The 27,212-nt window shown below is 50.3% G+C and overlaps 1 protein-coding gene across 1 annotated transcript; it reads left to right on the plus strand.

The window, feature by feature from the left end:
- Positions 1-373: 373 nt before the first annotated feature.
- Positions 374-27,114, plus strand: Bace1 (beta-secretase 1). The gene is made up of 9 exons (XM_052759021.1): positions 374-1,108; positions 17,394-17,482; positions 19,425-19,641; positions 20,820-20,957; positions 21,700-21,834; positions 23,001-23,102; positions 23,546-23,695; positions 23,932-24,103; positions 24,707-27,114. Exons 1-9 carry the CDS (start codon positions 848-850, stop codon positions 24,946-24,948), a joined length of 1,506 nt encoding a protein of 501 aa, XP_052614981.1. The 5' UTR covers positions 374-847; the 3' UTR covers positions 24,949-27,114.
- Positions 27,115-27,212: the final 98 nt, after the last annotated feature.

Here is a 27,212-nt window from a genome sequence, read left to right on the forward strand (position 1 = left end):
TGCCAGGCGAAGTGCCTGGCGTATGGAGGGTACTCAATCAATGCTGATCCAGGAGGCTGAGGCAGGAGGATTGCATCAAAGTCCAGGGTAGCCTTTACTGCACGGTGTGTTTACAAGACCCTGTATCAAAATAAAATAAAATAAGCAATGAATGAATAAATAAAACAATAAAGGAAGGACTAGCAGATGAGAAGTGTAATATTGGTTCCTTCTTGCCCTGCCAGCGCTATGGGAACGCGCTCCCACCAGGACCCTGCAGAGTGAACTCCATCTCGGCAGAGGGCATCCCAGACCCCTCTCAGCCCCGGAAGCTGGGCTGCCTGCCATGGGAAGACTACACTTCCCAGCGATCCCAGGGAAAAGCAAAAACCCTTTGGCTTTGACAGCCACCGCCACAAGTCTTTCCGCCTCCCTAGCCTGCCTGGGTGCTGGGAACCGGGAGCTGGATTATGGTGGCCTGAGCAGCCGACGCGGCCGCAAGAGCCGGGAACCCCTGTCCGTCCTCTCGCTGCGGACCCCGCCTGGAAGACCCCGAAAGCTGCGGGCTCAGATCGCCATGCCCGCCCCTCCCAGCCCCGCGAGGGGCCCGAGCTCCCCGCTGAGGCTGGCTGCTGCCGCCGTCCAGATGTAGCTGGGTCCCGGATCGCCACCGTTCTCTCCTCTGGTGCGCTGCGGATTTCTCCTGCCCACTCTCCGCCGCCTGGACCGGGATCTGAGTGAGGGGCCTGCAGGCTCTGCAGTCCTGATGCCTCCAAGGCCGCTTTCCTGAGAGAAGCCACCACTACGCAGACTTAGGGGCAGTCAACAAGGACAGTCGCCAACCGGAGCCACAAGGCCCGGGCTCACCATGGCCCCGGCGTTGCGCTGGATCCTGCTATGGGTGGGCTCGGGAATGCTACCTGCCCAGGGCACCCATCTCGGCATCCGGCTGCCCCTTCGCAGCGGCCTGGCAGGGCCACCCCTGGGCCTGAGGGTGCCCCGGGAGACCGACGAGGAATCCGAGGAGCCTGGCCGGAGAGGCAGCTTTGTGGAGATGGTGGACAACCTGAGGGGCAAGTCCGGCCAAGGCTACTATGTGGAGATGACCGTGGGTAGCCCCCCACAGACGGTAAGGTGATCAGGCCTGGTAGCCCTCCTCCCTGCATGATAGAAGGGTGACGGTAGGGATGAAGCAGGCTGCCCGGCTAAGATGGCTTGCTCCGTGGGTGCTGGAGGACAGGCCCCTTCCCAAGCTATTCCTCCAGGGTCAGGTAAGAAGCAGTCTTTCCCTTTCCCGCCTCCTCTCACCGGCGTCCCAGTCCCAGGGCTGACTGCCCGCCCTCCTGTCACTGCCTCATCCTTCTCTTGAAGAAAAGCCCGACACTGGTGGCACCTGACCCTGGGGAAGGGCCAGGCACAGGGACACTGTAACAGGTGTCCGCTCCCTCTGGCTCTGGCCAAACTGGAGTCTCTCATATTGCAACACCCAACTCTCCCCTTCTCTAGTATTCTGGGGGAATCTAAGGCCCCCCACCTTTATATTCTGAGAACCCAAGAATCCTGGCACCAGTTGGATAAATCAGCTCCTGACTCCCAGTCCCGGCTGTCATAAGTCAGCAAAGTGAGAGCTGTGCTGACATCCCTGTAGCCTCCAAGTCCCAATGGACTCTGGGTTCCCCCCAGCCCCTTCCTCCTCTTCTAGCCCCCGCTCCCACTCTGCACTCTAGCCCATCCCCCACCCATGCCTCAGAACATGGCCAGAAGGGAGCTGAACTGAGTCTGAGGAGATAATAAGCCAGAAAAGAAGCCAGAATTCCCTTGTAAGAGAAGGGTTCTGAGGTGGAGGGGGAAACAACCATGGAGAAAGCCCTCTCCATTGTCCCCATTTCTCCCCAACAATTGCCGAGGTGCCTCCAAGGTGGCTAGTGGAGGTTGTGTCCTCTGCCTGTGCTGACTGGGAGTGTGGGCTTGAGTCAGCTACCTTCCATGTGGGGTTCCTGGCTGACCTCTGAGTGCATCTGCCACCGCCTCTGTGGGCGAGTCTGGGTAGTGGTGGCAATGTGATTCTGCATATGCTTCTTTCTGTGTGTCACCTTGAATCTGATCCTGTATATCTCCGTGAGCTACCCTCAGTGGCTCCAGTCTGTGTCCACAAAGCTTGTCCATGGAGGGTGTGGAAAGGTGGGAGTGTCCTGGGGTCAGTGGGGAGACAATCACACTTCCTTTAACTCAGACAGTCGGATATGGGAGAGCCACAACCCCCTGCTTTCTTGCTACCTGTCAGGAGCCAGCTTTATTGGGTCTGTGACACCCAGGATTGCTTTGGAGGGTCTGTGGTCCTGGTCTCCCCCACTAGCCCCTCCCTTTTACTGTGTGCCATAACTTCCCAGAAGTAATATGGAACATGAGTATAGAAGCTAAGCCAGAGCTAGAATTCAGTCTGAGCCAACAGAAGGCAGCTTGTCAGGGAAGGGGACATGTGGGGACCTGGGACTATAGTGATGGTGCTGTGCAACTGCACAGATCTATGAGGCAACCAGCAAGGACTTAAGGGTCAGGCAGGCCAGGCTTCTGGGCTCTGCCTATACCACCCCCACAGTTTTCTCTTTTCCTAGCTGTGTGGCCTTAGGCAACTTATATAACCTCTCATTGGCTATTGCCTTCTCTTTAAAATGTGGGAAATGAGATCTCCTTTGCAAGATAATTGTAAGGATGAAATGAAGCCACGTAGTGGGAGACGCCTAGAAGAAAGCACTAGGTTAACTGACCTCCAATAAACATTAACCTCTTTCTCCTTAACTGGCCCGGCCACCTCTGCCTCTCCTGTCCTGTGCAGTGAGGAACAAAATCTGGGCCAACATGTTGAATACATTTGAACTGTGAGACCAGTTGTACTTCCCTGGTCCCCTGAGATGCAGCGTAGGTGCTCCAGTCCAGCCCTTGGCAGAGAGTAATTGATTAGGGCTAGTCAATACCTCCTTGCTCCTGACCAGAAGCTAGAGTAGGGAGGGCTGGAGGTTGCACACCAGCCCTGGGAACCCTGAGCTGAGGCACTCTGGTTGCATGTGGCTCTGCCCCAGACCCGAGTCCAGTCAGCCTCTGCTCTGCTCGGTTTTGTTCCTCTCCTGGGCAGCCTGTGGGGAAGATGAGCACTCTTCCTACCTGATGGGGCTATCAGAGGCATGAAGTGAGAGCGGGATGGCAGAGTTCTGTGAACAAGGGAATTGGGTGGCCGGGGGTGGGGGTGCTTCCTATACAGAGAGATGGAAGACACTTAATACAAGTACTCCTTCAAGGTCATTCATCGCCTTGATAAAAGGGATGGTCTGGCCGGGCGGTGGTGGTGCACGCCTTTAATCCCAGCACTTGGGAGGCAGAGGCAGGCGGATCTCTGGGAGTTCAAGGCCAGCCTGGGTTACAGAATGAGTTCCAGGAAAGGCTCCAAAGCTACACAGAGAAACCGTGCCTCAAAAAAAAAAAAAAGGGGGGGGGTCTGGAGAGTCTTGTCTTTAGAATCTGTTAAACATGTAAAATCTCATGACCCCACCCCAGACCCTTAGAGGCAAAATTTCTGAGTGTCTTAAGCTTGAGAGGGACTGATATACAGAAGTACAAAGAATGGCGCTGAAGGTAGAGTTGACTCAAGGTACTTCATGGAGTAGGTGTGCACTGAGTGTGGTCCTGGAGGATGGAAAGGAACGAGGTCATTCCCAGTCAGCACCTGGCATTCTCCACCACACTGTAATTGCTTCTTGCCTGCTCCCCACTCTAGTCCACAGACTGAGAGACCAGAAAGGAATGAGAGTGAGTTGTGTGTTTGAACTTATACATGTTTGTTCGGGAGACAAGAGAAAGCCAAGCCAGTTGGTATTACAGGTTTATGCTGAGACCAGATCAATTTGGGTAAATAAAACTGAGCCAAAAATGTCAAAGAGCCTTAAATGTCAAGCTATATGGTTTGGACTTCAGCTCTGAGGGGAAAACTGAAATCCTGTGTAGTGGAAAATGATATAAAGCAAGCAGATAGATGTCTGAATTTTAGGAAGAATAGACTGTAGAACTACAGGAGGCAGGAAACTCCCAACAGTTAAGGTGTAAGGTACTGTGGAGAAGCCACCTCGAAGCTTCAATAAGAGGGAGGGTGGGGGAGACCAGGATGCAAGGAATGTCACGAAGTAGATGAGCAGGGCTTGTGACCGACCTCACGAGAAGGGTAAAGAAGAAGGCATCAGGGGTGACTGTGATTCTGACATGGCATGTTGAAAGAAACAGACTATTGGTGGGATAGGATAGGGCAGGAGGGCATGGTTTGGAACACACATGTCTTGGGGGGGGGTTGTTTCGTTTTATCTTTATTAAGTCTGCACATCTTCATTTGTTTGCTTTGCTGCTCTCTCCCACCCTGCTGTGTAGCCCTGGCTAGACACAATTCATGAGCCTTCTGCCTTAGCCTTCAGAGTGGTGGGACAAGAAGTGTCCGCTATCACACCCAGCTTCCTATTTTGTTATCTTTGTTTGCTTGTTTGTAGGACAGAGCCTCACTATGTAGCCTTGGCTGACCTGAATTTACTATGTAGAACACTCTGGCCCCCAAAATGCTGAACTCACAAAGATCCACCTGCCTCTGCCTCCCTAATGCTGGAATTAAGGGAGTGTGCCACCAAGCCCGGCTTACTCTGGTTTTTTGTTTATTTGTTCTTTCTTTCTGCAATATATATAAAAGCTCCACATTACTCACAGCTTTCAGGAGAAGAAATAGGCTCTGAGAGTTAAGCCATTGGTCAGGTGGTGCATCAGGAAGCTGAGACCCTGCTTCATTCCTTGTTTATCCTACAGGACTGTTGTCTTGAATAGTCTATTGAGAGCCTCCCTTTCTGGGATGTCTCCCTCACAGCTGGGTAGTGTGCTGTAACTATTTTTGTTTCCTTCAAGCTTCAAGCTCTTGGGTCTAGGGATGTAGCTCAGTGGCAGCACACGAGCCTGGCATACAGGGGACCCTGCGTTCATACCCCAGCACCACACAACTTAAAGTTCATGTTCTTTCTCTTTTACGTGTACTTATTTATTATTATTTAGTGTATATGTGTGCACATACCACGACCTGCATGTGGAGGTCAGAGGACTTTTCAGGGCCCAGCGCTACTATGTGGGTTCCAGACCGAACTCAGCTAGCCTGTCAGGGTTGGCTGCAAGTGGCCCTACCCACTGGGCCATCTCACCAGCCCCAAAGCTCATATGCTAATACGTATGATAATCTCCAGCTCAGACATCTGTGGAGTGAATCAATACACAAACTACAAGATGTTTCAATAGAGCTGTGAACTGAACCTGGTGATGCAGATCTGTAATCCCAGCTCCTCCAGGCTGAGGCAGCAGGCCTTACCTGGGCTACAAAGTGAGTTCAAGGCAGTTTGGATAAACTGACAAGATCCTCTCTTAAGGAAAGGTGAGAGTGTGCTAGGAATATAGTTTAGCACAGCACCTGCTAGCATGTGTGAGGTCCTGGGTTCAACTCCACTATCAACTGATGTAGCCTAGGCTGGCTTCAAGCTCATTGTGCAGCTAAGGATAATCTTGAGTTCTGATCCTCTTGCTTCCACCTCTCTAGTAGGATTGTTAAGTGTATACCAACATACCTGGTTTAGAAGCTGCTGGGAATCAAACCCAGGGCTTCATGCATGCTGGATAAGCCCTCTGCCAAATGAGTTGCATCCCCAGTCCACAACTCAGGTCTATTATTAAGAAAAGATTTAAAACATATATGGGGGTAGGGCACACTAGCGCGCCCAGGACTTGGGAGGTGGAGGCAGGAGGATCAGAAATGAAAAATAAGCTAGCCTCAGCTACATAGAAGGAAAAGGCTTTAACGTAGCTATAAAGCTATAAGGACAGTACTACTGAGACAGACACAAACTTTTTAAAAAGGAGAGTGGGGGTTATGGAGATAAGTCAGTCACTAAAGTGCTTGAGAACCTGAGTTGAATCCCCAGGACCCACATTAAGAAAAGCTACGCATGGTGGTGTGTGCTTGTAATCCCAGCACTGGGGCGACACAGACAGGCAGAGCCCTGGGACTCACTGGCCAGCCAGCCAGCTTAGGCTACTAAGCAAGTTCCGAATCAACGAGAGACCTGTTTAAAAGAAAATGTCTGGCTGATCCCTGGCCTCCAAATATATGTGTATGCACTCCTGGCTCTGCCTCCCTGGGGCTGAGATCCCAGACATGAACCATGCCTCATTAATTTCTCCAGTTTCCTACTCTGCCTCATTTTCACCTAAAATGAAGGATAATTTGTTAGGAAGGAAACTTGGTGGCAGTCAACTCTATCTGATAAATATTTACTGAGCACCTGTTGTGTGCCGAAGAGAAACAGAACACCATAGTCCCAGCCTTTGGAGAGCTTACAGTTTGGTGTGAAACACAAATATATAAACACCAGTGGCATCCAAGAGCAGTGAGTCCAGGAACTGCACAGAGCAAAGTAGCTACTTCTTACCGGTATAGGCTTGCTGCTCTGCTCTATGGGAAGAGGTGCCCGAGCTGTGCTGAGAAGCTGGGAGTGGTAAGCATGCTGTGGGGCTGTGTGGAATTGGGACCTTGTTCTGGAAGCATCAGGCAGACCTCATAGGCCTATGAGAGAGGATGGTGGTGTCTAATTTTGGTTCCAGGAAAACAACTTTAGCGTGGAGGAGGGCTTGGATGGGGTAGTGTGTGAGACGAGCATCTGTTTGGAGACAAGGGCCTGGCGAGGGAGGTGTCAGTGAGGGGAGAGAGGAGGGAAGGTCTCAGGAAGTTAGCAGTCACAGTGCAGTTGAACCAGCCCTGTTCTGTCCCTGCGAGTTAAGGGGTGAGGGGAACAGCAAGGGAAGGCCTTGGCCCCTTTTCCCTAACCTCTCAGCTATGTGAACAGCAAAGAGGCACGCTGTGAAAACCCAATATGGTTTACCTAGTTCCATACATGTTTATTTTCTTTCCCTTTGGGGGCCAGGGGAGCCCGGTGAGACAGTCTTACACTTGTACCCCAGGCTATACTAGAACTCACTATACTGCCCAGGCTGACCTGGAATTTGTAACAATCCTCTTAACTAAACCTCCTGGGATTGACTACAGGTAGGGGTCACTCGGCCTGGTTTCCATAGTTACTTTTCTAGTTTAATGATGAGGCCTAGGTATTAGCATGCTCATTTTGGTTATAAGGAAATTGGGGCTAAAAGAGGTTAAGGGGGTTTCGTGAAGTTACCCAGCTAGGAGGAACACAGCTGGAGTTCAAGTCCCTATCTTTAGTTCCAAGTACTAGCACTGGGCTAATTTCTGTTTTATAGCCTTGAGCGTGTTGGTTGACTTGGGGATTCTGGTGAATCGTTCTTATGGGTGAACCTGGCAACAACTGGCCATGGGCATCTAGAACCTGGTGGGAGCTAGAACTCAACAGGTAGACTTGGGAGTCACCCCACAGTGTCAGCAAATTACCTTGGTCTTTGAGAGAATGGTGAGAAAAGAGGATGGGGGGTGGGAATGCTAGGTATAGACAGGGAAGGGAGGAAACATCAGAAATGGAGGCCTTCCTGGGCTGGGTTACAGACACTCCTCTGCCCTCCCAGCTAAAGAAAGATAGATTCATTTGGGAGAGGGAAGTGTTGAGAAAGATGTCCTCTGCCTGAACATTTTTAGACATTTCTAGTAAAAAGCAAAGTAGAAAACTAGTTGAAATTCAGGAAGAGCTCTCCCAGGGAAGCCCCCCATGACTTGAGTCTCTCTCTGCTGTAAGCCCTCTCTCTGGCATGACTGGGCAAAAACCAGGCCATTTTCCTGGTTCCAGAGTGAAGTTCTCCCAGCAGGAGAGCCCCAGAGGGTGAAAGGCATTTACTGATGGTCCACCATGTCCTGCTGGTTCTTAGGAGGGTGAGGTGGGTGTTCTGAAGAAGGATGCTGAATCGTTAGTCTCAAGAGCATTTTGGCCCAGTGAGTAGGGGCTCCTAGGCTGTTCTCTCAGACCTCCAGGACTTCTGTCACCCTGTGGGTGCCCTCTCCACTGCCCACTGTAACAGCACTGTGGCCAGGATGGCTGTCTTTTGCTAGGGTGTCCCCTCAGGGTCAGTGACCCCCACCACTAATCCCTTTCCAGGGCCTGTAGAGATTTTGCCAGGGAACAGAGGAGGTGAGTCCTAGCTTTCCCCAGTGGGGGAGCAAGACTCAAGGACCAACAGGAAATTGAGCCTATGCCAGAGGAAGAACTCACTATGCAGGAGAATCAGGTAGCTAATAGCTGCTATGAGGAAGGGTTTTCCAGGTGATTTCTACAGCGAATGAAGATACAAAAGAGGCTTCAGGAACCAGGGTCAGGGATGTGGCTGTGGTAGAGGCCTTAGATTCCATCCCAAGCACCAGAGTAAAGTTTAAAAGCCATCATGTAGAGCTAGGTGGTGGGGGCGCACGTCTTTAATCCTAGCACTCGGGAGGCAGAGGTAGGCAGATCTCTGTGAGTTCGAGATCAGCCTGGTCTACAAAGTGAGTTCTGGGATGGCCAGGGCTACACAGAGAAATCCTGTCTCGAACCCCGCCCCCCCCCCAAAAAAAACTAAAGCCAAAGTCATCATGTTGACTAGATATGATAGTTTTTGACTGTCACCCCACCTAAATAAGAAGCACTGACAGCTATCAAAAGAACACCAGGGCCAAAGAGGGAAGGGCGCACTAGATAGGTTTAGTTTGGGGTGACCCAACCCCTTTAGGGTCACTTAAAAAGCTGGCCTGAGCCAGGCAGTAGTAACACACGCCTTTAATCCCAGCACTTGGAGTCAGAGGCAGTCAGATCTCAGTGAGTTTGAGGCCAGCCTGGTCTACAGAGTGAGTTCCAGGACGACCAGGGCTACACAGAGAAACCCTGTCTCGAAAACAGAACAATACAAAAGCTGGCCTGAGCTGGGGTAAGCTATGCTTGTTCCCAGGTTCCAGCTGCTGCCTGGAGAGCAAAGAGAAGAGAGGGTGTAACTAGAAGAAGTCTGTGTGTCTCAGGCCAGCTGCTCTGTTAAAGTAGAAGGGAGCTGAGAAGGACACCATGGCAGAGCAGTCTGGGGCAGAAGTGAGCTGTTGGCCATAAGGCATTTTTAGCTGCTGACCCCAGGCTCCTCGTGTCCTTCTTTGTCCCTTCTCCTGAGTTTGGACATGTGTCTACTCAAGAGAGTTGATGAATCTCATTTAGCAAGGGCAGAAACCGAGCAGGCCCAGAGCAACTATGGCTGCTCTAAGAAACACAGAGCCCCAGAGGAGATTCAGGCTATGTGCATGGGCATGGTGGGCTTCGGTGGTCATGGCCACTCAGTGATCTGAGTTTGAGAATAATATCTGTCATCTGTAGGGTTACAGGGAACCAACTGCAGGAAATGAGAACCACTACCAGTGCAAGAAGTCAGCCAGGTAGGGTGGTGCATGCCTGTAATTCTAGCACTTGTGGGCAGAAGCAGGAGGATTGCCAGGAGTCTGAGGCCATTCTGGACTACATAGAAGTTCCAGGCTTGCCTTTTCTACAGAGAAAGACCCTGTCTCAAAAAATAAAAGAAAGTGGCATGAGCACCTGCTGGGGCCAGCGAACAGTTAGGTAACAACTGTAGGCGCTCCACTCCTGGGAGCATCTTGGGATAGGCAAGCAGTGCATCAATGATTAAGTGGGAGTGACAGCCAGAGAAGCCAGGTGGTACTGAGGACCTGCAGGAAGAGGAGCTTCATCTTGGCAGACCCTTGAGAGACAGGATATTTGACCAGGACTTGAAAGTTGTACAGGTGTCGGGCATGCCGCAGGAGAACATGCCAAGCTAAGGAAAGGAGCCCAGGTGAGCTCATTGCACTCTTGAGAAATGTCACAAGAACCGCAGTGAGGAAGCGGTGAGTGGCAAGAGATGCTCCTTGGGAGTGACTCGGGGTTAGTCAGTAGCCCTCAATGTCAAGGACCCCAGGATTTCATTCAGATAAGTTGCCTAACAGCGGGCAACAGACCGCCCAATTACTGTGACTCAAAATGCAAGCCATTTTTCAGGATTCTGTGGGTTGGCTTGAGGTCCTCCTGTTTGAACTCATTCATGTGGCTATATACAGCTAGAAGCTGAATTGCCCCAACCTGCTGCATTTGTGGCTCCATGATGTCCTTAAGGAGGCAAGACTTGGGCTGCCACACAGACTCACTGGCTGGGATACTCAGACTGTGTGCAAGAGCCTCATTCGGCCCCGCTCGCCTTTGTCAAGCCCAGAGTCACTGTGGAAGGACTCACCCAAAGGCTTGTACAGAATCATCAGTGTAACCATCTACCACATACTTCCTCTCCAGATGGGAGGGGCCAGAAAGTCAAGAAGATGAAAGGCTACACTTAAGGATTAGTTAGAGCCAGTGGAGGCTGGTACTGGTTTTGTGGCTTGTTTGTAAGATGGCCACACGGCTCACACTCCCTGGGTCTGTGTCCTTCTCTTCAAAATGGAAGAAAGCCTCCCCCCATGTCAGCTTTACACCAAAGGTTTGTTCTTGCTAACTCTCAGCTTGGAGGTGCACACAGACGAAAACAGATACCTTCCTTGGCAAGGAGACTTGGAGGTAGAACCTCTGCCCTAGAGGCTTGCAAAAGCCGCAGAGCCTGGGATAGACTGCCAGGAAAGCTTATGGTGGGGGGCAGGTTTGTTTCATTCTTTTGCCATACTGAGAACAGAACCTGGGCTCTTGTGCGTGGGAGGCAAGTGTTCTAGCCCTGAGCTAACCACTAGCCTACACTGACAATTCTTTTTGTTGTTGTTTCTTCGAGACAGGGTTTCTCTGTGTAGCTTTGGTGCCTGTCCTAGATCTCGCTCTGTAAACCAGGCTGGCCTCGAACTCACAGAGATCTGCCTGGCTCTGCCTCCTGAGTGCTGGGATTAAAGGCGTGCACCACCACCACCCAGCCCATTGATGATTCTTTTCTTTTTTTTTTTTTTTTAGATTTATTTATTTATTATGTATACAGTGTTCTGTCTGCACATATCCCTGCAGGCCAGAAGAGGGCACCAGATCTCATTACAGATGGTTGTAAGCCACCATGTGGGTGCTGGGAATTGAACTCAGGACCTCTGGAAGAACAGCCAGTGCTCTTAACCGCTGAGCCATCTCTCCAGCCCCCATTGATGATTCTTAATAATCTAGTATTATTTAAAAGTAAAAAGCAATCCATCTCTCTAGGCCAGGAGACAGAGGCTCTGGAAGGCTACTTTCATCCAAAAGCTTCTGAGCTATCCCTGTTTGTGGGGGTTAACCCTGTGGACTGGAGGACCCAGAGCCCACCTTAAATGTGCCAGCCTCACAATCACTGCAGCAGCCAGGATCTATTGCTGAGCACAGCAGCGTGAACCTGGGCAGGTGTGCCTCTCCCCGTGGGGCTTGTTAGCTCTTCCCTAGAAGCTGCCTTCTCTCAGAGGCCCCCAGGAACACATTTGTTTGTTAAGTGATTGGCACTGACCTAGTTCTGACCCCAAGCTAAATCTCCTGGGCATGGGACTCCCAGGTCTCCCCAGGCTGGGGGACAAGGAAGGAGAAGGCTACCACACAGGTGGCCTGATCCCAGCCTCTCCTGTCAGGCCAAGGGGATGGGTAAAGACGGGAAGGCAGATCATAAAACCAAGCAGCTTCGGGTGGGAGCCTCTGAGGGACTTTCTCCCCCACTGTCCAAGAAACCAGTTTTTCAAGAAACACCTATTGCCTGGCAGTGGTGGCGCATGCCTTTAGTCCCAGCATTGCGGGGCAGAAGCAAGTGGATCTCTGGGAGTTGGAGGCCAGCCTGGTCTACAAAGTGAGTTCTAGGACAGACAAGGCAACACAAAGAAATCCTGTCTCAAAAACCCCCCAGAAAGAAAGAAAGGAAGGGAGGGAGGGAGGGAGGGAGGGAGGGAGAGAGAGAGAGAGAGAGAGAGAGAGAGAGAGAGAGAGAGAGAGAAGAGAGAGCGAGCGAGTGAAGGAAAGAAAAGAAAGAAAGAAAGAAAAAGAAAAAAAAGACAGACAGACCTATTGTTAGGGCCAGGCAGCAGGATACCAAACTAGGACTCCACAGAGGATTTAAAGTTCTTAGACACAGGGCAAGTGAGAGCCAGAGAGGCAGGTGGGAAGGAGGCATAGAGTTAAGGTTAGGATTCCCAATCTTCCTCCCCAAGCAGTCCCATTTCTGCTGAGGCTTACAGATGAGGAAGAAAGACACAAAGGAGGAGGATCCAGGTGGAGCTGCATCCTGCGCCACTCCCTATGTTGTCAGTGAGGTGTGGTGGAGCTTGGAGGCTTGCCTGAGGCTGAGAGAATGCAGGCGGGGTGGGTCAGAAAAGCCCTGAACGAAGTGTGCAAGCTAAACATTTTCACTTTAATAGTGAGCGGAACCTGCTGTCTTTAGAGGGCAACTCGGCCACCGTTACCTTGGGAAGGCTGCTGAGGGCAACTCGGTCACCGTTACCTTGGGAAGGCTGCTCAGGCCACCGAACAGGATACAGAATGGTGAGGTCAGCAGCAGACATGTCAAGATAGTTGAGACTGGGGGCTGGAGCGACGGTTCAGTGGTTTAAGAGTACATGCTGCGCTTGCGGAGAGGGTTCAGTTCCAAGCCCTCACATGGTGGTTCACGACCATCTGTAACTCCAGTTCCAGGAAATGTGACGCCCTGTTCTGACTTCCTCATTCTCCTGTACACACGTGGGACACATATGTGCACACCTACTATGTATTTATACATATACATATATATGACGTTGTATATGATATATAAGTTGAAGTTGAGAAGTCCCCAGGGTGAGACGATGCTAGCTGGACCGAGGGGTGGCAGAGGAGATGGGAAGAAACAGACAAACTCTTTGAAGGATGGTGGCTGGGAACACTAGGAACGGATAGGAAGAAGGCGTTTGAAGAGTCTCAGGTTGTTGCCTTACAGAACAGATTGGATGGTGCCACCACTTACTAATACAGGGAACACTGAAGAGGACCAGGTTGAGGTCAGCTTTGGTCATCCCTGCTTGGAGGTGCTTATGGGAAAGAGTACTGGGGGGAAAAAAAAGAAGTCAAAGCCAGGCTGGGGTGTGAGCCTGTGAGGGAGAGGGTCTGTGAGGGAGAGGAGCCTGTGAGGGAGAGGGTCTGTGAGGGAGAGGGTCTGTGAGGGAGAGGGTCTGTGAGGGAGAGGAGCCTGTGAGGGAGAGGAACCTGTGAGGGAGAAGATCTGTGAGAGAGAGGGTCTGTGAGGGAGAGGAGCCTGTGAGGGAGAGGGTCTGTGAGGGAGAGGGTCTGTGAGGGAGAGGAGCCTGTGAGGGAGAGGGTCTGTGAGGGAGAAGATCTGTGAGAGAGAGGGTCTGTGAGGGAGAGGGTCTGTGAGGGAGAGGAGCCTGTGAGGGAGAGGGTCTGTGAGGGAGAAGATCTGTGAGAGAGAGGGTCTGTGAGGAGAGGAGCCTGTGAGGGAGAGGAGCCTGTGAGGGAGAGGGTCTGTGAGGGAGACAAGAGAGGAGCTGTAAGGTGACATGGGAAGTAATGTGAAAGATCTCTCTTGTATTTGTTCCCGTGAAATCCTTGGTAACTGTAGTAAGGGCTGTTTGATAGTGGCGGGATGGAGGCAAACCCAGTTTTAGAATGGGTTGAGGAAGAGTGGGAGGTGAAGAGAATGAAGACAGCTTGGCTGAGAGCTTAGGTTGTGAAGAGAGGGTAGCTGGAGGCGGGTGTGAGATTCAGGAAGGTTTGTGTTGTTTTTAATGAAGAGACTCAGCCTTTGTAAAGGCCAGTGGGAAGAATTCAGACAGGAATTTGCCTGAGGGGAAGGGGATCACGTCTAGAGTAGGTGCCCAGCCAAAGAGCAAGGAGGGGATTGTCTCCCCAGCCCAGATGAAAACTGGAGGCCCGAGGGCAGGAGTGGCCTCGGGCCCAGGAGGGCTAGAGTAATGGGCTGAGAAAGCCTGGGTGGGCCCTGGGCCTGGGAGATAGGAGGTGAGGCCTCCACAGCTATTCTACCCCACCCCCACCCCCGTCTTGTTTGGCAATGAGAGTAGCAGGTGCCTCCATCCCTCTGCCTCAGGTCTACACCAAGCTGAAAGGGAGAGGCTGCCCAAGGGGCTCAGTGAGAGATGGTGAAAGACAGGCCCAGAAATCACTTCTCAGCAGCAGCAGGCCCACATGTCTGGGAGGAGCAGCCTGACATGGGTGCGGAGGGAGTCTCAGTGGTTTCTTCCGGTCTCCCATCTTGTTGTTGTGGAGAGGGAGAAGCAAGAGCAATAGGAGCTTGAAGAACTGGATAGGGCAAGTGTGGGGCCCGGAGTGAGGAAGGCTGTTCTTTCTCGGCCTTAGCTGTTTGTCTGAGAGACCTTCCTCAGATGAAAGAGTGAGGCTGGGACGGGAAGACAATGAGAGGATTGGTACCTTCTGGTAGAGAAGGGAGCGGCCTGAAGAGACAGGAAAAGGCCTCGACAACAGGGCCCTGGATAAAGCTCCATTTTAGTGTAACGACGTTGCCAATCTGATAGAGCTGGCCTGTGCACGCATTTCAAGGAGTCCATCCCATGCAGAGGCCACGGGGGCTGTGTCGGGAGGAGACTCATTTCTGGAGCTAGGAGCTAAGCCCTAAAGGTAGGGAAAGGGGTCCTCAGAAGGGGGGTGAAGCCTTTTAACCATTAAGCGAGCTGGTTGAAACCTGACGTGTGGAGCCTCCCAGCTATATTGATTTTTCTTCTTTGAAAGCACAGCCGCTGTTCACTGGCGGCTGCCCAGAGACCAGGGAGGGGCACAGGAGTAGAGGTGGGAAGGAGGGAGCAGGGAGGGAAAGGGGGACCCAACCAGGAGTGGGAACTGGGGAGGAGGGCTGAGGCAGGGTCTGAAGGTTGGCCACCAGTCCAGAGGAGTCTTTGGGGAAGTCAGGAAACCCAGGCCGCCGGCATTGGAAGCCGCAGGCATTGGAAGCCGCCGGCACAGCCCCACACAGGCACTGCTTGCTGATCGTGGAGGAGCTGGGAAAGATCCTGGCAGACAGGACGGAAGCAGCTCCGAGGAGCATGGTGACCTGCTCCAGGTGACCGTGTCAGAGCATGGTGACTTCGCTGAGAGAGGAAGTGAAGGTCCTGAGGTTAGGGGAGAAGGGGAGGTGCTGGGTTTGGGAAGTCAGGGATCCCATTTACAGACTGCTGGGTTCTTCTGAGGACAGGGTCCTCCCTGCCTTTTCTCTGCTCCGAGGATATAGCAGATGTACAAACAACGGTCTGGTGTGGCTGAGGGATGGGTCAGGCCATCAGAGCCTTACCATAGCAGGCCTGCTATACGCTCTAGACTCTATGCCGATCACGGCAGTAACTAGCTTTATAAAAACAATTTATCTGTGAGGTGCCGAAATGGGAAGATGGGGAACCCTCAGACTAAAATTTGCCTCAGCTAGGATAAGGTTGAGGGGTGTTTGTATGGTAAAGAATCAGGGCTGCTACAGCTTAGATCTAAATGGTCCTCCAAAGTCCCATGTGTTTTCAGCTTGGTGCTAGCAGGAGGAAGTAAGACGACTGGGGATACACTCTAGGAGGAGATGTACAACTCCGGCTCCTTCCTCTGCCTTTGCTTCTTGGCTGCTATGAGATGAACAGGTTTCCTCTGTCACATGACGTACTATGTTGGCACAACCCAAAACAATGTGGCCTAGTGCCCACAGGCTGAGGCATCTGAAACCCTGGGCTGAGCACAGTGGCATGTGCTTGTACTCCAGCACTCCAGAGGTAGAGGCAGAAGAATGAGGTCAAAGTCATTCTCAGCTACACAGTGAGTTCAAAAGCCAACCTGGGTAATAGGAGACCTGCCTAAAAAACAAACAAACAAACAAACCAGGGGGCTGGAGAGATGGCTCAGAGGTTAAGAGCACTGACTGTTCTTCCAGAGGTCCTGAGTTCAATTCCCAGCAACCACATGGTGGCTCACAACCACCTATAATGAGATCTGGTGCCCTCTTCTGGCCTGCAGGGATACATGCAGGTAGAATACTGTATGCACAATAAATAAATCTTTTTTTTTTTTTTTTTTTTTTTTTTGGTTTTTCGAGACAGGGTTTCTCTGTGTAGCTTTTGCACCTTTCCTGGAACTCACTTTGGAGACCAGGCTGGCCTCGAACTCTCAGAGATCCGCCTGCCTCTGCCTCCCAAGTGCTGGGATTAAAGGCGTGCGCCACCACCGCCCAGCAATAAATAAATAAATCTTAAAAAAAAAAAGAAAGAAAAAAAAAAGAAAAAGAAACCAGGAAGCCAAAGTAAGTTTTTACCGCTTTCCACTGAAGTTGCTTTTAAAGCATCGTGTCACCAGGATGGAAAGCTAAGACAAGTCGTGGTGAAAAGTGACTAGAGATGAGGAAAGGTGAAGTAATGGGTGGTTTGCTCTCCTATCAACTCCATGACTCTTCATTGGATGCACACACTGGCAGGACTTGCAGGCAGGGTTTGGGCTCTGTGACATCAAAGAGTCGCCTACTGGACATTTTTACAAGTCCAGGCGAAGGGGTCAGTGGGTTCAACCAGTTTGAGCTAGAAGCTATCTCCAAGTTGGAAAAACAATTTAAAAAAAAAAAAAAAAAACCAAATCAAAAAACAAAAAACCCCTAAACAATCCTGACCAAGGTGACCAAACAGAAGAGGCTGTCCGGAATTTTTTATTTCATTATTTAGTTAAGCCCCAGTGATGAGCATGAGTAACTAAAAACAAATGAAGATACAGTTTATTTGGGTGTTTCATGCGTTTTAATGTTCTCTTTGGTTTTTACACTTTAAGGAGAATGGTTCAAGCCTCTTTAACAAGAAAAAAGAATATCATTCAGTTCACTAAGAGGACTTAGTTACAAGGACAGAAGCAGGGGACAGGATAGACAAGATGCTAGGAGAAAGAGCTGCTCAGCAAGGAACACAGACACACCTGTCCGTCCTCCCTTAGCCCTGGGACTCCTAGATCCCCATTCTCTCTAACAATGGCACATATATGCTTAAGTAACCGAGACAGAAGGGAAGCCACATTATGGGGCATGGGAGCCCACACATGAGGGTACCAGTGTGCCACCAACCCACCCCCAATCTTTCCTTGCCAGTGCCAGTTCCTAGAATAGCTCCTCTCAGAACCAGAGAGAATAACCCAGGCTTCCTCCTGGGAAGCCAGGCAAAGGGATAGAGTGTATGAACTACAGCAGAGGCCACGTGATAGCAGAGAGAAACAGTGTAGTTCAGATGACACAGGGAACACTAGCATTACACAGACAGTAGCAGGGCGAGTCTCTGAGGCTCAGTAGGATCCCTAAATTCTGTCTGTGTGGCCTTGGTTCCAGTGGTGTCAGCCTGGCTAGTCTTCTATGCAAAGTTCCAGTGGGACCACAGGCCAGCGTGTCCAGAGCCATCTGTCTGAAATGTCTTTTCTCTCCCCTTCCTCTGACAGCTCAACATCCTGGTGGACACAGGCAGTAGTAACTTCGCGGTGGGGGCTGCCCCACACCCTTTCCTGCACCGCTACTACCAGAGGCAGCTGTAAGTGCTGGGGAGGGGTGGGGGAGGGGGTTCTGAGGAGTGAGAGGGTATAAGAACAAGAGCCTTTCTTCCTACTAGGGAGGGGGAAGCAAAAGGAGGCAGCTGGGGCTAGGAGAAAAGGCATAGCATGGAAAAAGGTGGGTTGAGGGACATCCAGGAAGTGCTCCCATACTGACACGGGACAGCTTCCCATGGAAGGGAAAGGAGGGAGCAGGCCCCAGGCTCCCAGAGTAGAACAGGAACTGTCTCATTCTTTGTATGGACAGGCAAAAGGGCTAAGCTGGCAAGGCAGGGTGGCACACACCTTTAATCCCAGCACTCGGGAGGCAAAGCCAGGCGGATCTCTGTGAGTTCGAGACCAGCCTGGTCCACAGAGTGAGTTCCAGGACAGCCAGGGCTCCCCAGAGAAACCCTGTCTTAAACAAACAAACAAACAAACAAACAAACGAACGAGGGCTAAGCTTACAGTTTAGAAGGCTGAACAAGTTACAGTGGCTAGTGTCTTTCACCATGTTCTCACCCAGGGACCACTCTGGGGTAGTTAGGCATGATTTAAATATGTACAGGAGCTGGGCATGACAGTACATACCAGTAATCCCAGCATCTGGAGGACTGCTGAGACCAATGTGGACTATATAGCAACTCTCAAAAAAGTAAAAAAAAAAAAAAGGGGGTGGGTGGGAGCTAGGGAGGTGGCTCAGTGACTAAGAGAACATGCTGTAAAAGCAAGAAGACTGCATTCAAGTTCCTAGCACCCACATAAAAGCCAGGCATGGCCGTGCATGGCCGTGCCCCAGGCTTGGGCAGGCCGACATGGGCAGATCTGGGGACTTTCTGGCCAGCCTCGCTGAAACAGCCAACTTTAGGCTCAGAGAGACCCTGTCTCAAAAACTACAATGGAGAGCAACAGAAGACACCCCTTTGTTCATCTGTGCACACTCATGCGCATACACTACATAAACAAAAACCTTACTCTTTGAGTTTTAAGAAGCCAAAAAAACACAAAGGAAAGAATCTTTCATGGCCCCCACTGAATCGCCTCTTCTGATACCATCCTAAGTGCCACCAGCTGGGTTCCCCTTGGTGGTGGGAGGTAGGCTAGAATGGTCAAGGGTAAGAGAGACAGTGAAGAGTGATGCGGAAGGCTTCTTACCATCAAAGCAGAATGAGGATATGGTGAGGAGATATCTAGTGCTTGAGACATGTCTGTGTGAAGACATGAGAAAGGTATGGCCTCTACACTCTTACATACTAACCTTGGACTGGTAGGAAAGTACAAACTGCTCTTCTGTTTCCTTTTTCCCTAAGAACACACTTGGGTAAGCTTAGTAGAAGGACATCTCATTCCAGGTCTTCCTGCAGTCCCATCACTGCCCAGCCCTGGTTAGTAACATGATTAAAACACAGGTGAGGGCATCCTGCAGCAATAAGTATGATTCCTCCTGTGGTGTCCAACACTTGCCTGCTCTGCTGGGATGCTTGTTCAAATCTTTTCTAGACATTGTTACATGGCTTCTACAGTCACGCTGCCTGGTTCTTTCTCCATCATGCAGATGGTACCACTGGGCCCCAAGGCAGCAAGAGAGTCAATGGCTCCTTTTCTCTGGGAGCATGCTGGAACTAGGGTGGGGAGGAGATGTCCTGTCCCATAGCTGTTTTTGCAGCAGCCACAGGCACAATGCACAAAGCCCATCTTGTTCTTCCTCGGCCTGAGCTTCAGGTCCAACAGTATGAACTATGGAGACAGGAGAGCAAGCCCCAGCTATTGACTGCCTCATCCAGCTGCAGACTTGCCTGACAGTCTGTTCTAGGTGGTATGTCTAGGGCTGTTCTGCTGAGCAGATTCTAGAATGCTGTGGGGTAAGGGGACGTTTGGAAATATACTTGATGACACATGCCCATTGTTGTAGCTTTGCAGACACAGATCTCTGCCTTTTTACAGGTCCAGCACATACCGAGACCTCCGAAAGGGTGTGTATGTGCCCTACACCCAGGGCAAGTGGGAGGGGGAGCTGGGCACTGACCTGGTGAGCATCCCTCATGGCCCCAACGTCACTGTGCGTGCCAACATCGCCGCCATCACTGAATCGGACAAGTTCTTCATCAATGGTTCCAACTGGGAGGGCATCCTAGGGCTGGCCTATGCCGAGATTGCCAGGGTGAGAACCACACCTGGACCTATACACTGTTGCCTGCACATTGCTTACTGCATGTCACACAAGGAAGGAGTCAAGAGGAAGGGGGAAGGATGAACTGAAAGGGTAAACATGGGACTGGAGAGATGGCTTAGTGAGTATAGTGCTTACCCAGCAGTCATGAGAACCTGAGCTTAATCCCCACAACCTACATTTTCAAAAAACCTGTGTTTTTGTAATAATGCATGCTTGTAACCCCAACTCTGGGAAGGCAGAGTCAAGTAAATCCTGGGGCTTGTTGGCCATTAAATCTAGCTTACTAGACAAGTTCCCAGCCAGTGAGAGACCCTGCCTTAGAAACCAAGAGAAGATGCAGCTGGAGAGAAAGATCAGCAGCTAAGAGCACTTGCTGCTCTTCCAAGGGGCTCAGGTTTGATTCCTAACACCCACATGGCAGCTCACAATCACCTGTAACTCCAGCTCCAGGGGATCCAATGCCTTCTTCTGGCCTCTGCAAGCAACAAGCACATGCATGGTGCTGAGGCATACAGGCAGGCAAAATACCTATACCCACCAAAACAAATCAATGTTAAAACAAAACAAGTCGGGGGGGGGGGGTGTGAGGTGGCTTGGTGGGTAAGTACCCTTGCCAACAAGCCTGAGAACCATGTGGCAGGAGGAACCAACTGATGCCTGCCCACTGTCCTCTGATCTTCACACCCATGCTGGGCTGCACATGCCAGTGCACACCCAAATACATACTTCTAAAAGGTACACAGATTCTGAGCAACAATATCTAAGGTTGTCCTTGGTTTCTGTATGTGTGCACACACAGACACAGACACAGATGCACGCACACACGCACACATGCATGTCATAAAGGAGAGAAAGTTTGTCTGAAGGGCTGTAAACAAGGCAGGAGCGGGGACTGTCATGGGAGCAGCTATGATAGGTACAGGAGGCCTTCCCCAAATATGAAACAGGCTAACCATGTGGGAATGGACAGAAATTCCTATGGCTAGCACTTGTCTATTTGCAATGCAATGTCTCTTACCCTTGCTCAGCCAGATCTCAGTACCTCAGGTTGATCTTTCCTGAGGAATATCCCCAAGTTTTGACTTTACTCCTGAATCCAGGCAGGAAGCTGACCTGTCTGTTAGTGCCCTTGCACGAGGATTTACTCCTGTGTCTCTCTGCCACAGCCCGATGACTCCCTGGAACCCTTCTTCGACTCGCTGGTGAAGCAGACGCACATTCCCAATGTCTTTTCCCTGCAGCTCTGTGGCGCTGGCTTCCCCCTCAACCAGACTGAGGCGCTGGCCTCGGTGGGAGGGAGCATGGTGAGTAGGTCCTCAGAGGGGCCATGTGTCCTCTCCCTGGGGCCAGGATCAAGAAACCCCTTACACCCCCAATTCTACTTCCCCCTTTCCTCTTTCCAGTCTCTTCCCTGCTTTTCTTGAAAGGAGCGGAATCACTCATGGAAAGGATTAGAAACAATTAGATACATTTCAAAGGAAATAAAAAAATGAGACCTGTTAAGACTATTGTCTGAAATCTGAAGACAGTATATGTAAGGAATTTAAGCTTGTTAAGAGATACTGTCTATCTCAGCTGACCCAGAGCTCCCTGTGGAGACCAGGCTGGCCTAAGATTTGCAGCACCCCCTCCTTCCGTTTTCCAAGGGCTGGGATTAAAGGTGTGTGCCACCAGACTCAGTTCAAGCCCATTTATTAATCAGGACAGTAATGAGTGATTCTCCAACAAGCAAAGAAAATAAAACTTATGAAAGCAGCATATAATCAATTCATTCCGTATTTATTGTGCTAGCTTAGGTTTAAATAACTTTCTGTCAAGGGCTATGGGATTTTGATACAAATAATCCTGATGTATCTCTTCTCCTGAACAGACTTAAAAACTAAAAATTTCCATGCATGGGGCTTACTGGGATTAGAAAGGAAGATAGAAAGGGTGGTATGGAGAGAATCTTGACACCCCAAGAAATGGCTGATCTTACCACTTGGTTTTGGGTGTCCTGCTCTCCTCCTTTGCTAGGACATAGGTGTCTGCCTCTTTTTCTCTTAGATCATTGGTGGTATCGACCACTCGCTATACACGGGCAGTCTCTGGTACACACCCATCAGGCGGGAGTGGTATTATGAAGTGATCATTGTACGTGTGGAAATCAATGGTCAAGATCTGAAAATGGACTGCAAGGAGGTAAGAAAATGGAAGAGGATTCAATTTGAGAGTAAAGGGGTTAGCCCACAGTGTGAGAGGTTGGAAGGAGAGGATGGAGGCATAGGACCTGTCAGGACTGGACCAAGTCAGAAGCTTAGTGATCACACAGCAGTCCCTGAGGTGAAGGGCAGGACCTGGCAGAGCAGTCACAGAGCCCGGACCATGTAGCTTACAGTATAGTAATGACAGTATGGAACTGGTTCCTGTCAGGACCCTAGTCACTGCCTTTCATGGTCTGGGGCAGGTCTGTGAGGTAGCATGGTGGGATGGATCTGACTCCAGCCCTGCTGTTACTAAGTGCCTCCAGGATCCTTGTGTCAATATCCTCTTTCTCAGAGACTGTGAAGGTCAAAGCCAATGTACAAGTGTTAGTCCCTATGTTTCGCATACAACAAATGCTGACATTTGGGGTCTCTTTCCCTAGATTCTTTTTTTTTCCTTTTACATTTTTAGCGGGGTAGGGGGTGCATGTGCTACAGGTTCTGTGTGGAGGTTCTCCACACCATATGGATCTCCCTGGGGTTGAACTCAGGTCATCATATTTGGTAGCAGGCACCCTTACCTGCTGAGCTATCTCAATGGCCCACTTTTTTGGCTTTTTCAGGTAGGGTTTCATGTAGCACATGCTGGCCTCAGACTTGCTATGTAGCTAAAGATGATGTTGAACTCCTGGTCCTCCTGTGTCTGACTCTCAAGTGCTCTAGAGGCCTACACCACCATGCAGTACTAGGGCTCAAGCCTAGGGCTTCATGCACACTGAGCCAACCTTGTCTACATTATTATGTATGTTAAATGAGAATAACTACACAAAAGTACTGGAAGAAGTTACAAACACCACACAAGGCATTCTGTTTAGATTTGGAGAACACCTACCCGCACAAGGTAATGAAGTTAATACTCACCAAGTGCCTGGGATCTGCTAGAACTACTTAGTACTTTTAGCATGTTGATTTAGTTAATCCTTTTGCTAACCTTTGAGGTAGGTACTGTTATTATCTTCAGTTGAGAGACAAGGAAACAGGTTCACAGAGGTTAAGTAACTTGCCCAAGGAGGTATGCAAAGCTCAGATGCCAACCCTAGCAGGATGCCTAGATGTCAGAGTCAACCCCTCCCAACTCTTCTGACCCTTTACTCTCCTTCCCAGTACAACTATGACAAGAGCATCGTGGACAGTGGCACCACCAACCTTCGTCTGCCTAAGAAAGTGTTTGAAGCCGCAGTCAAGTCCATCAAGGCAGCCTCCTCGGTCAGTGGAGTAAGGACAAAACGGTGTCAGAAGCCAGAGGCAGCCACACACCTCAGCAAGCACCAAAGATGTCTATACATAGACCTTTCCACTCAGGGCACTCAGAAACTGTGGTTGGTCTGTTGGCTCAGCTGGTACCTTTCTTCTTTTTTGTTTTGGAGACAGGGTCATGAGTGTAATGCAGGTTGGCCTTGAACTTGACATCTTCATGCCTCAGCCTTCCAAATTCTGGGACCACAGGTGGTGTGAGCTGCCAAGCTCAGTAGCCCTAGCACAGATTTATGAGCCCAGTGCTCCACTTTCTTCTTCCGATTCTTAGTCTAGTTTTGCTTTGCCACTGTGGAAATTTCCCTAGAAAAGCAAATAGTGGCACTGGTACTGCAATTATGAACACGAGGAGAGATGGCGAGACGGGATTCCTCACATTCCTCTCTTGTCAACAGACGGAGAAGTTCCCGGATGGCTTTTGGCTAGGGGAGCAGCTGGTGTGCTGGCAAGCAGGCACTACCCCTTGGAACATTTTCCCAGTCATCTCACTTTACCTCATGGGTGAGGTCACCAATCAGTCCTTCCGCATCACCATTCTTCCTCAGGTATGTCCCCAAGCTGAAGCGGTGGGGTGCCAAGAAGAAGACAAAGTGTGGATACTAAACAGACGTGGCTTCCTACAACTTGAAAGACAAAATGAAGGTCTAGTGGTAAAGGGGTCTTGGAACATTCAACACCTCAGGGCTTGAGGAAGAGACAAGTGCAGACGGCTAGAAAGCAGAGAAAGGCAGGAGGGTGAAATAAGAAAGCATGCTCTCACCCTGTGACTATTTATCCCTAGCAATACCTGCGGCCGGTGGAAGATGTGGCCACGTCCCAAGACGACTGTTACAAGTTCGCCATCTCACAGTCATCCACGGGCACTGTTATGGGAGCTGTCATCATGGAAGGTTTCTATGTGGTCTTTGATCGGGCCCGAAAGCGAATTGGCTTTGCTGTCAGCGCTTGCCATGGTGAGAGCACCAGTGAGGAGTGTGTGGGGTCAGTCTGGTCATGTTCTCCCTGTCAGCAGCTAGGATGCCCAGGTCCCTTTCTGTTTGGGAGGTGGTAATATTTGCCTCTGGCTAGTCAATTGTGTGAAAGCTAGGCCTGAGGCTTGCTCTGGTGCACTCTGCCTGAGGGGAAAGCACTGTTGGAAACCCCTGCAGTCAGAGCTTTGCAGCACCTGGAAACCCTCACTGCAAGGACAGCTGGCTGCCCACGGTGAGGCTGAATGCTACCACAGAAAGGTGGTGGGGCTTTGTGGTTAGATTTTCATGGTTACAGGTAAGTCTGCTACATGTGTAAGGGGCTGGATTTTGCTCAACTCAGAACTGTTAACTTTTTGGTATCACTTCTATTGGATAAAAAAATGAGAAAGCCTTGCAGTTTCCAGGGTCCTGGAATGGGAAACGGACCTCCCCCAGTGCTGGCTTCCCTCTCCACTGCTCACTCTTTCTGGGAAGGGCTCTGCACAGCCTCACTTGGGTGGATCCCCAGGGTCCTTGTCAGGAAGCTGTATTAATTATGTATCCCAAACTGCTCTATGACAGTAAGAGTCTCCACTCTTTCTCCAGTGCATGATGAGTTCAGGACGGCGGCAGTGGAAGGTCCTTTTGTTACGGCAGACATGGAAGACTGTGGCTACAACATTCCACAGACCGACGAGTCGACACTTATGACCATAGCCTACGTCATGGCTGCCATCTGCGCCCTCTTCATGTTGCCACTCTGCCTCATGGTATGTCAGTGGCGCTGTCTACGCTGTCTGCGCCATCAGCACGATGACTTTGCTGACGACATCTCCCTGCTGAAATAAGGAGGCCTGTGGGCAGATGACAGATTCCCCTGGACCACATCTGGGTGGTTCCCTTTGGTCACACAAGTTGGAGACACAGATGGTACCTGTGGCCAGAGCACCTCAGGACCCTAACCAACCTGCCAAATGCTTCTGCTTTGAAAGAAAAGGGAAAGCTGGCAAGGTGGGTTACAGGGCTTGTACCTGTAGGGAACAGAAGAGGAAAGAAAGCAGCATTCTGGTGGCAGGAATACCCTTAGTCACCTCAAACTTGAGTTGGAAATTCTGCTGCTTGAAGCTTCAGCCCTGACCCTCTGCCTAGCATCTTTTAGATTCTCCAACCCAAAGTATTCTTTCTGTCCTTCCAGAAGTACTGGTGTCACACCCAGGCTACCCGGCATGTGTCCCTGTGGTACCCTGGCAGAGAAAGGGCCAATCTCATTTCCCTGCTGGCCCAAGTCAGCAGAAGAACACGCAGTTTGTCAGTTGCTCTAGTGATAGGGACTGCAGGATCAAGTCTACACTGATGCAAAGACTGCTTCTTGAGTTAAACAAAAACCAGTATGATGCGATGTTTGTGCTCCTGGGGGCAGTCAAGATGAGGAGAGACAGGACAGAAACAGAGGAAGGAGTCGGGAGCAAAGCTAGGAAAGGCAGAAATATAATCACTTTTTAGTCCCGAGTTTAAACTCATCTCCAAGACAGAAGCCCATCTGGACTAAGAGAGATGTCTTTCCCCAATGTGTCTGTGGTTGCAGCCTTAACTGAAATGAGATGGGGAAAAGGGCGTATTAGCCAAAGAGCTCTGTTTAAAGCTCTCTTCAAGGAACAGTGCTCATGAGAAAGTCCCACTGGACAGATGAATTCCTACCTTGTTAATTCCACCTGTCTCTACCTGCTTCTTCTATATGCTAGGTGGTACTGAAATGTCCCAACCCCAAGGTCCCAGGTGCCCTATGGGACAACAGTTAGAATACTGCAGCGCTGGGGACTGCCTTGCCAGCATAGGTTCACTCCAACCGAGGTGCTAAAAGGAACAGGCAGGAGAGTTCTCCTATCTGCTCCACAAAGGCAGAATCCTGACAATTCATTCAGAAGGTAGAGGGCTGATGCCTTCGCCTCTGCCTGGATTTCATTTTTATTTCATTTTTCTTGCCCAGTGGTACAAAGTGGTAGGATCTTTATGGAGTACTGAGTTCATTACTTTCGTATCCTCTCCAGTGGCCCCTTTATTTATTTGGCTGAGGCATCATCACACATTGGCTAGTATTAAACCACGGCTGTAAGAAACAGAGGGCTTTCTGGTCCTGTGTCATTGCCTTCAGTATCTAGGCTGCCTGGAGAAAGGTTGGCAGCCTCAGGTCTTCCTTACCTCCTTCTCTGCCTTTTCCTGATAGAGCAGTCTTCTTCCTGCTCTCTGCTGCCCCTCCCAACAGTACAAGGGTACCCAGGCTGGTTCTTGGGCTAGGTAGTGGGGGCCACACTCATTTCTCCCCTGTCAGTTCTAACACAACAGACATGAAACCAGTGTTAGTGGGAAGAGCAGAATTGTCCTGGGATACCTGCTGATCCTATCCCTATATGCTCTACACACTGCTTTCAGGTAGGGGACTTGCCAAGCATGGAATTAGCAGATGAGGGAGAGGGACACATGCAGGGCCTCTGGAGTTGCTGGCCCTAGCCAGCTGCCCACAAGCCATAAACCAATAAAATAAGCGTACTGCGTCACAGTTTTTCAGCTGGGTTCTCTCCACTCCCCTTGCACTGGTGCTGCTCTGGCTGAGTGGGAACACCCTACAACCACAAAGACTGCCAGGAAGAGTGGAGCCGGTCCACTTCCAGCTCAGAACCTACGGTGTAAATAAGCTTCCAGAATCACTACCACGAAATGAAAATGCCACATTCTGCTTTATAATTTCAACCTATGTTGGGGAAAACTGGCTTTTTCCCATCTTTTTCCAGGGGGGAAAAGACACTCAACCTAGTTGTTATTTACCCTAGTAACTGGTGTTCTATTTTTTTTTAAAGGGGAAATTTGCATTTATTTTTCTTTTGATGGTTAATTCCTTTGTATCATAAATATATGAACTATGATGTGTAAAACAGAAAAACAAATCTTGACAACAGCTTCTTGCTTGTAAAAATATGTGTTATACAGCTCTATTTTTAAAGTCTGCTGAAAAATTACTGGCCTGTCTCCACACTGCATGTGGGCTTTTGCCACTGGTCTGCATGGATTGTACCATTGAGGCCCAGTGGGCAGAGGTGATGGGGAACAGGGATGC

This window comes from Peromyscus californicus, unplaced genomic scaffold, assembly GCF_007827085.1.
Source record: "Peromyscus californicus insignis strain IS unplaced genomic scaffold, ASM782708v3 Scaffold_11__1_contigs__length_118956290, whole genome shotgun sequence".
Classification (NCBI taxonomy): Eukaryota; Metazoa; Chordata; class Mammalia; order Rodentia; family Cricetidae; genus Peromyscus; species Peromyscus californicus.

Coding starts and splice junctions, on each gene's coding strand:
- Bace1 (XM_052759021.1), top strand. CDS start 848: ATGGCCCCGGCGTTGCGCTGGATCCTGCTATGGGTGGGCTCGGGAATG. Junction 21,835..23,000: donor TGAAAATGGACTGCAAGGAG/GTAAGAAAATGG, acceptor TCTCCTTCCCAG/TACAACTATGACAAGAGCAT. Junction 23,103..23,545: donor CCATCAAGGCAGCCTCCTCG/GTCAGTGGAGTA, acceptor TCTTGTCAACAG/ACGGAGAAGTTCCCGGATGG.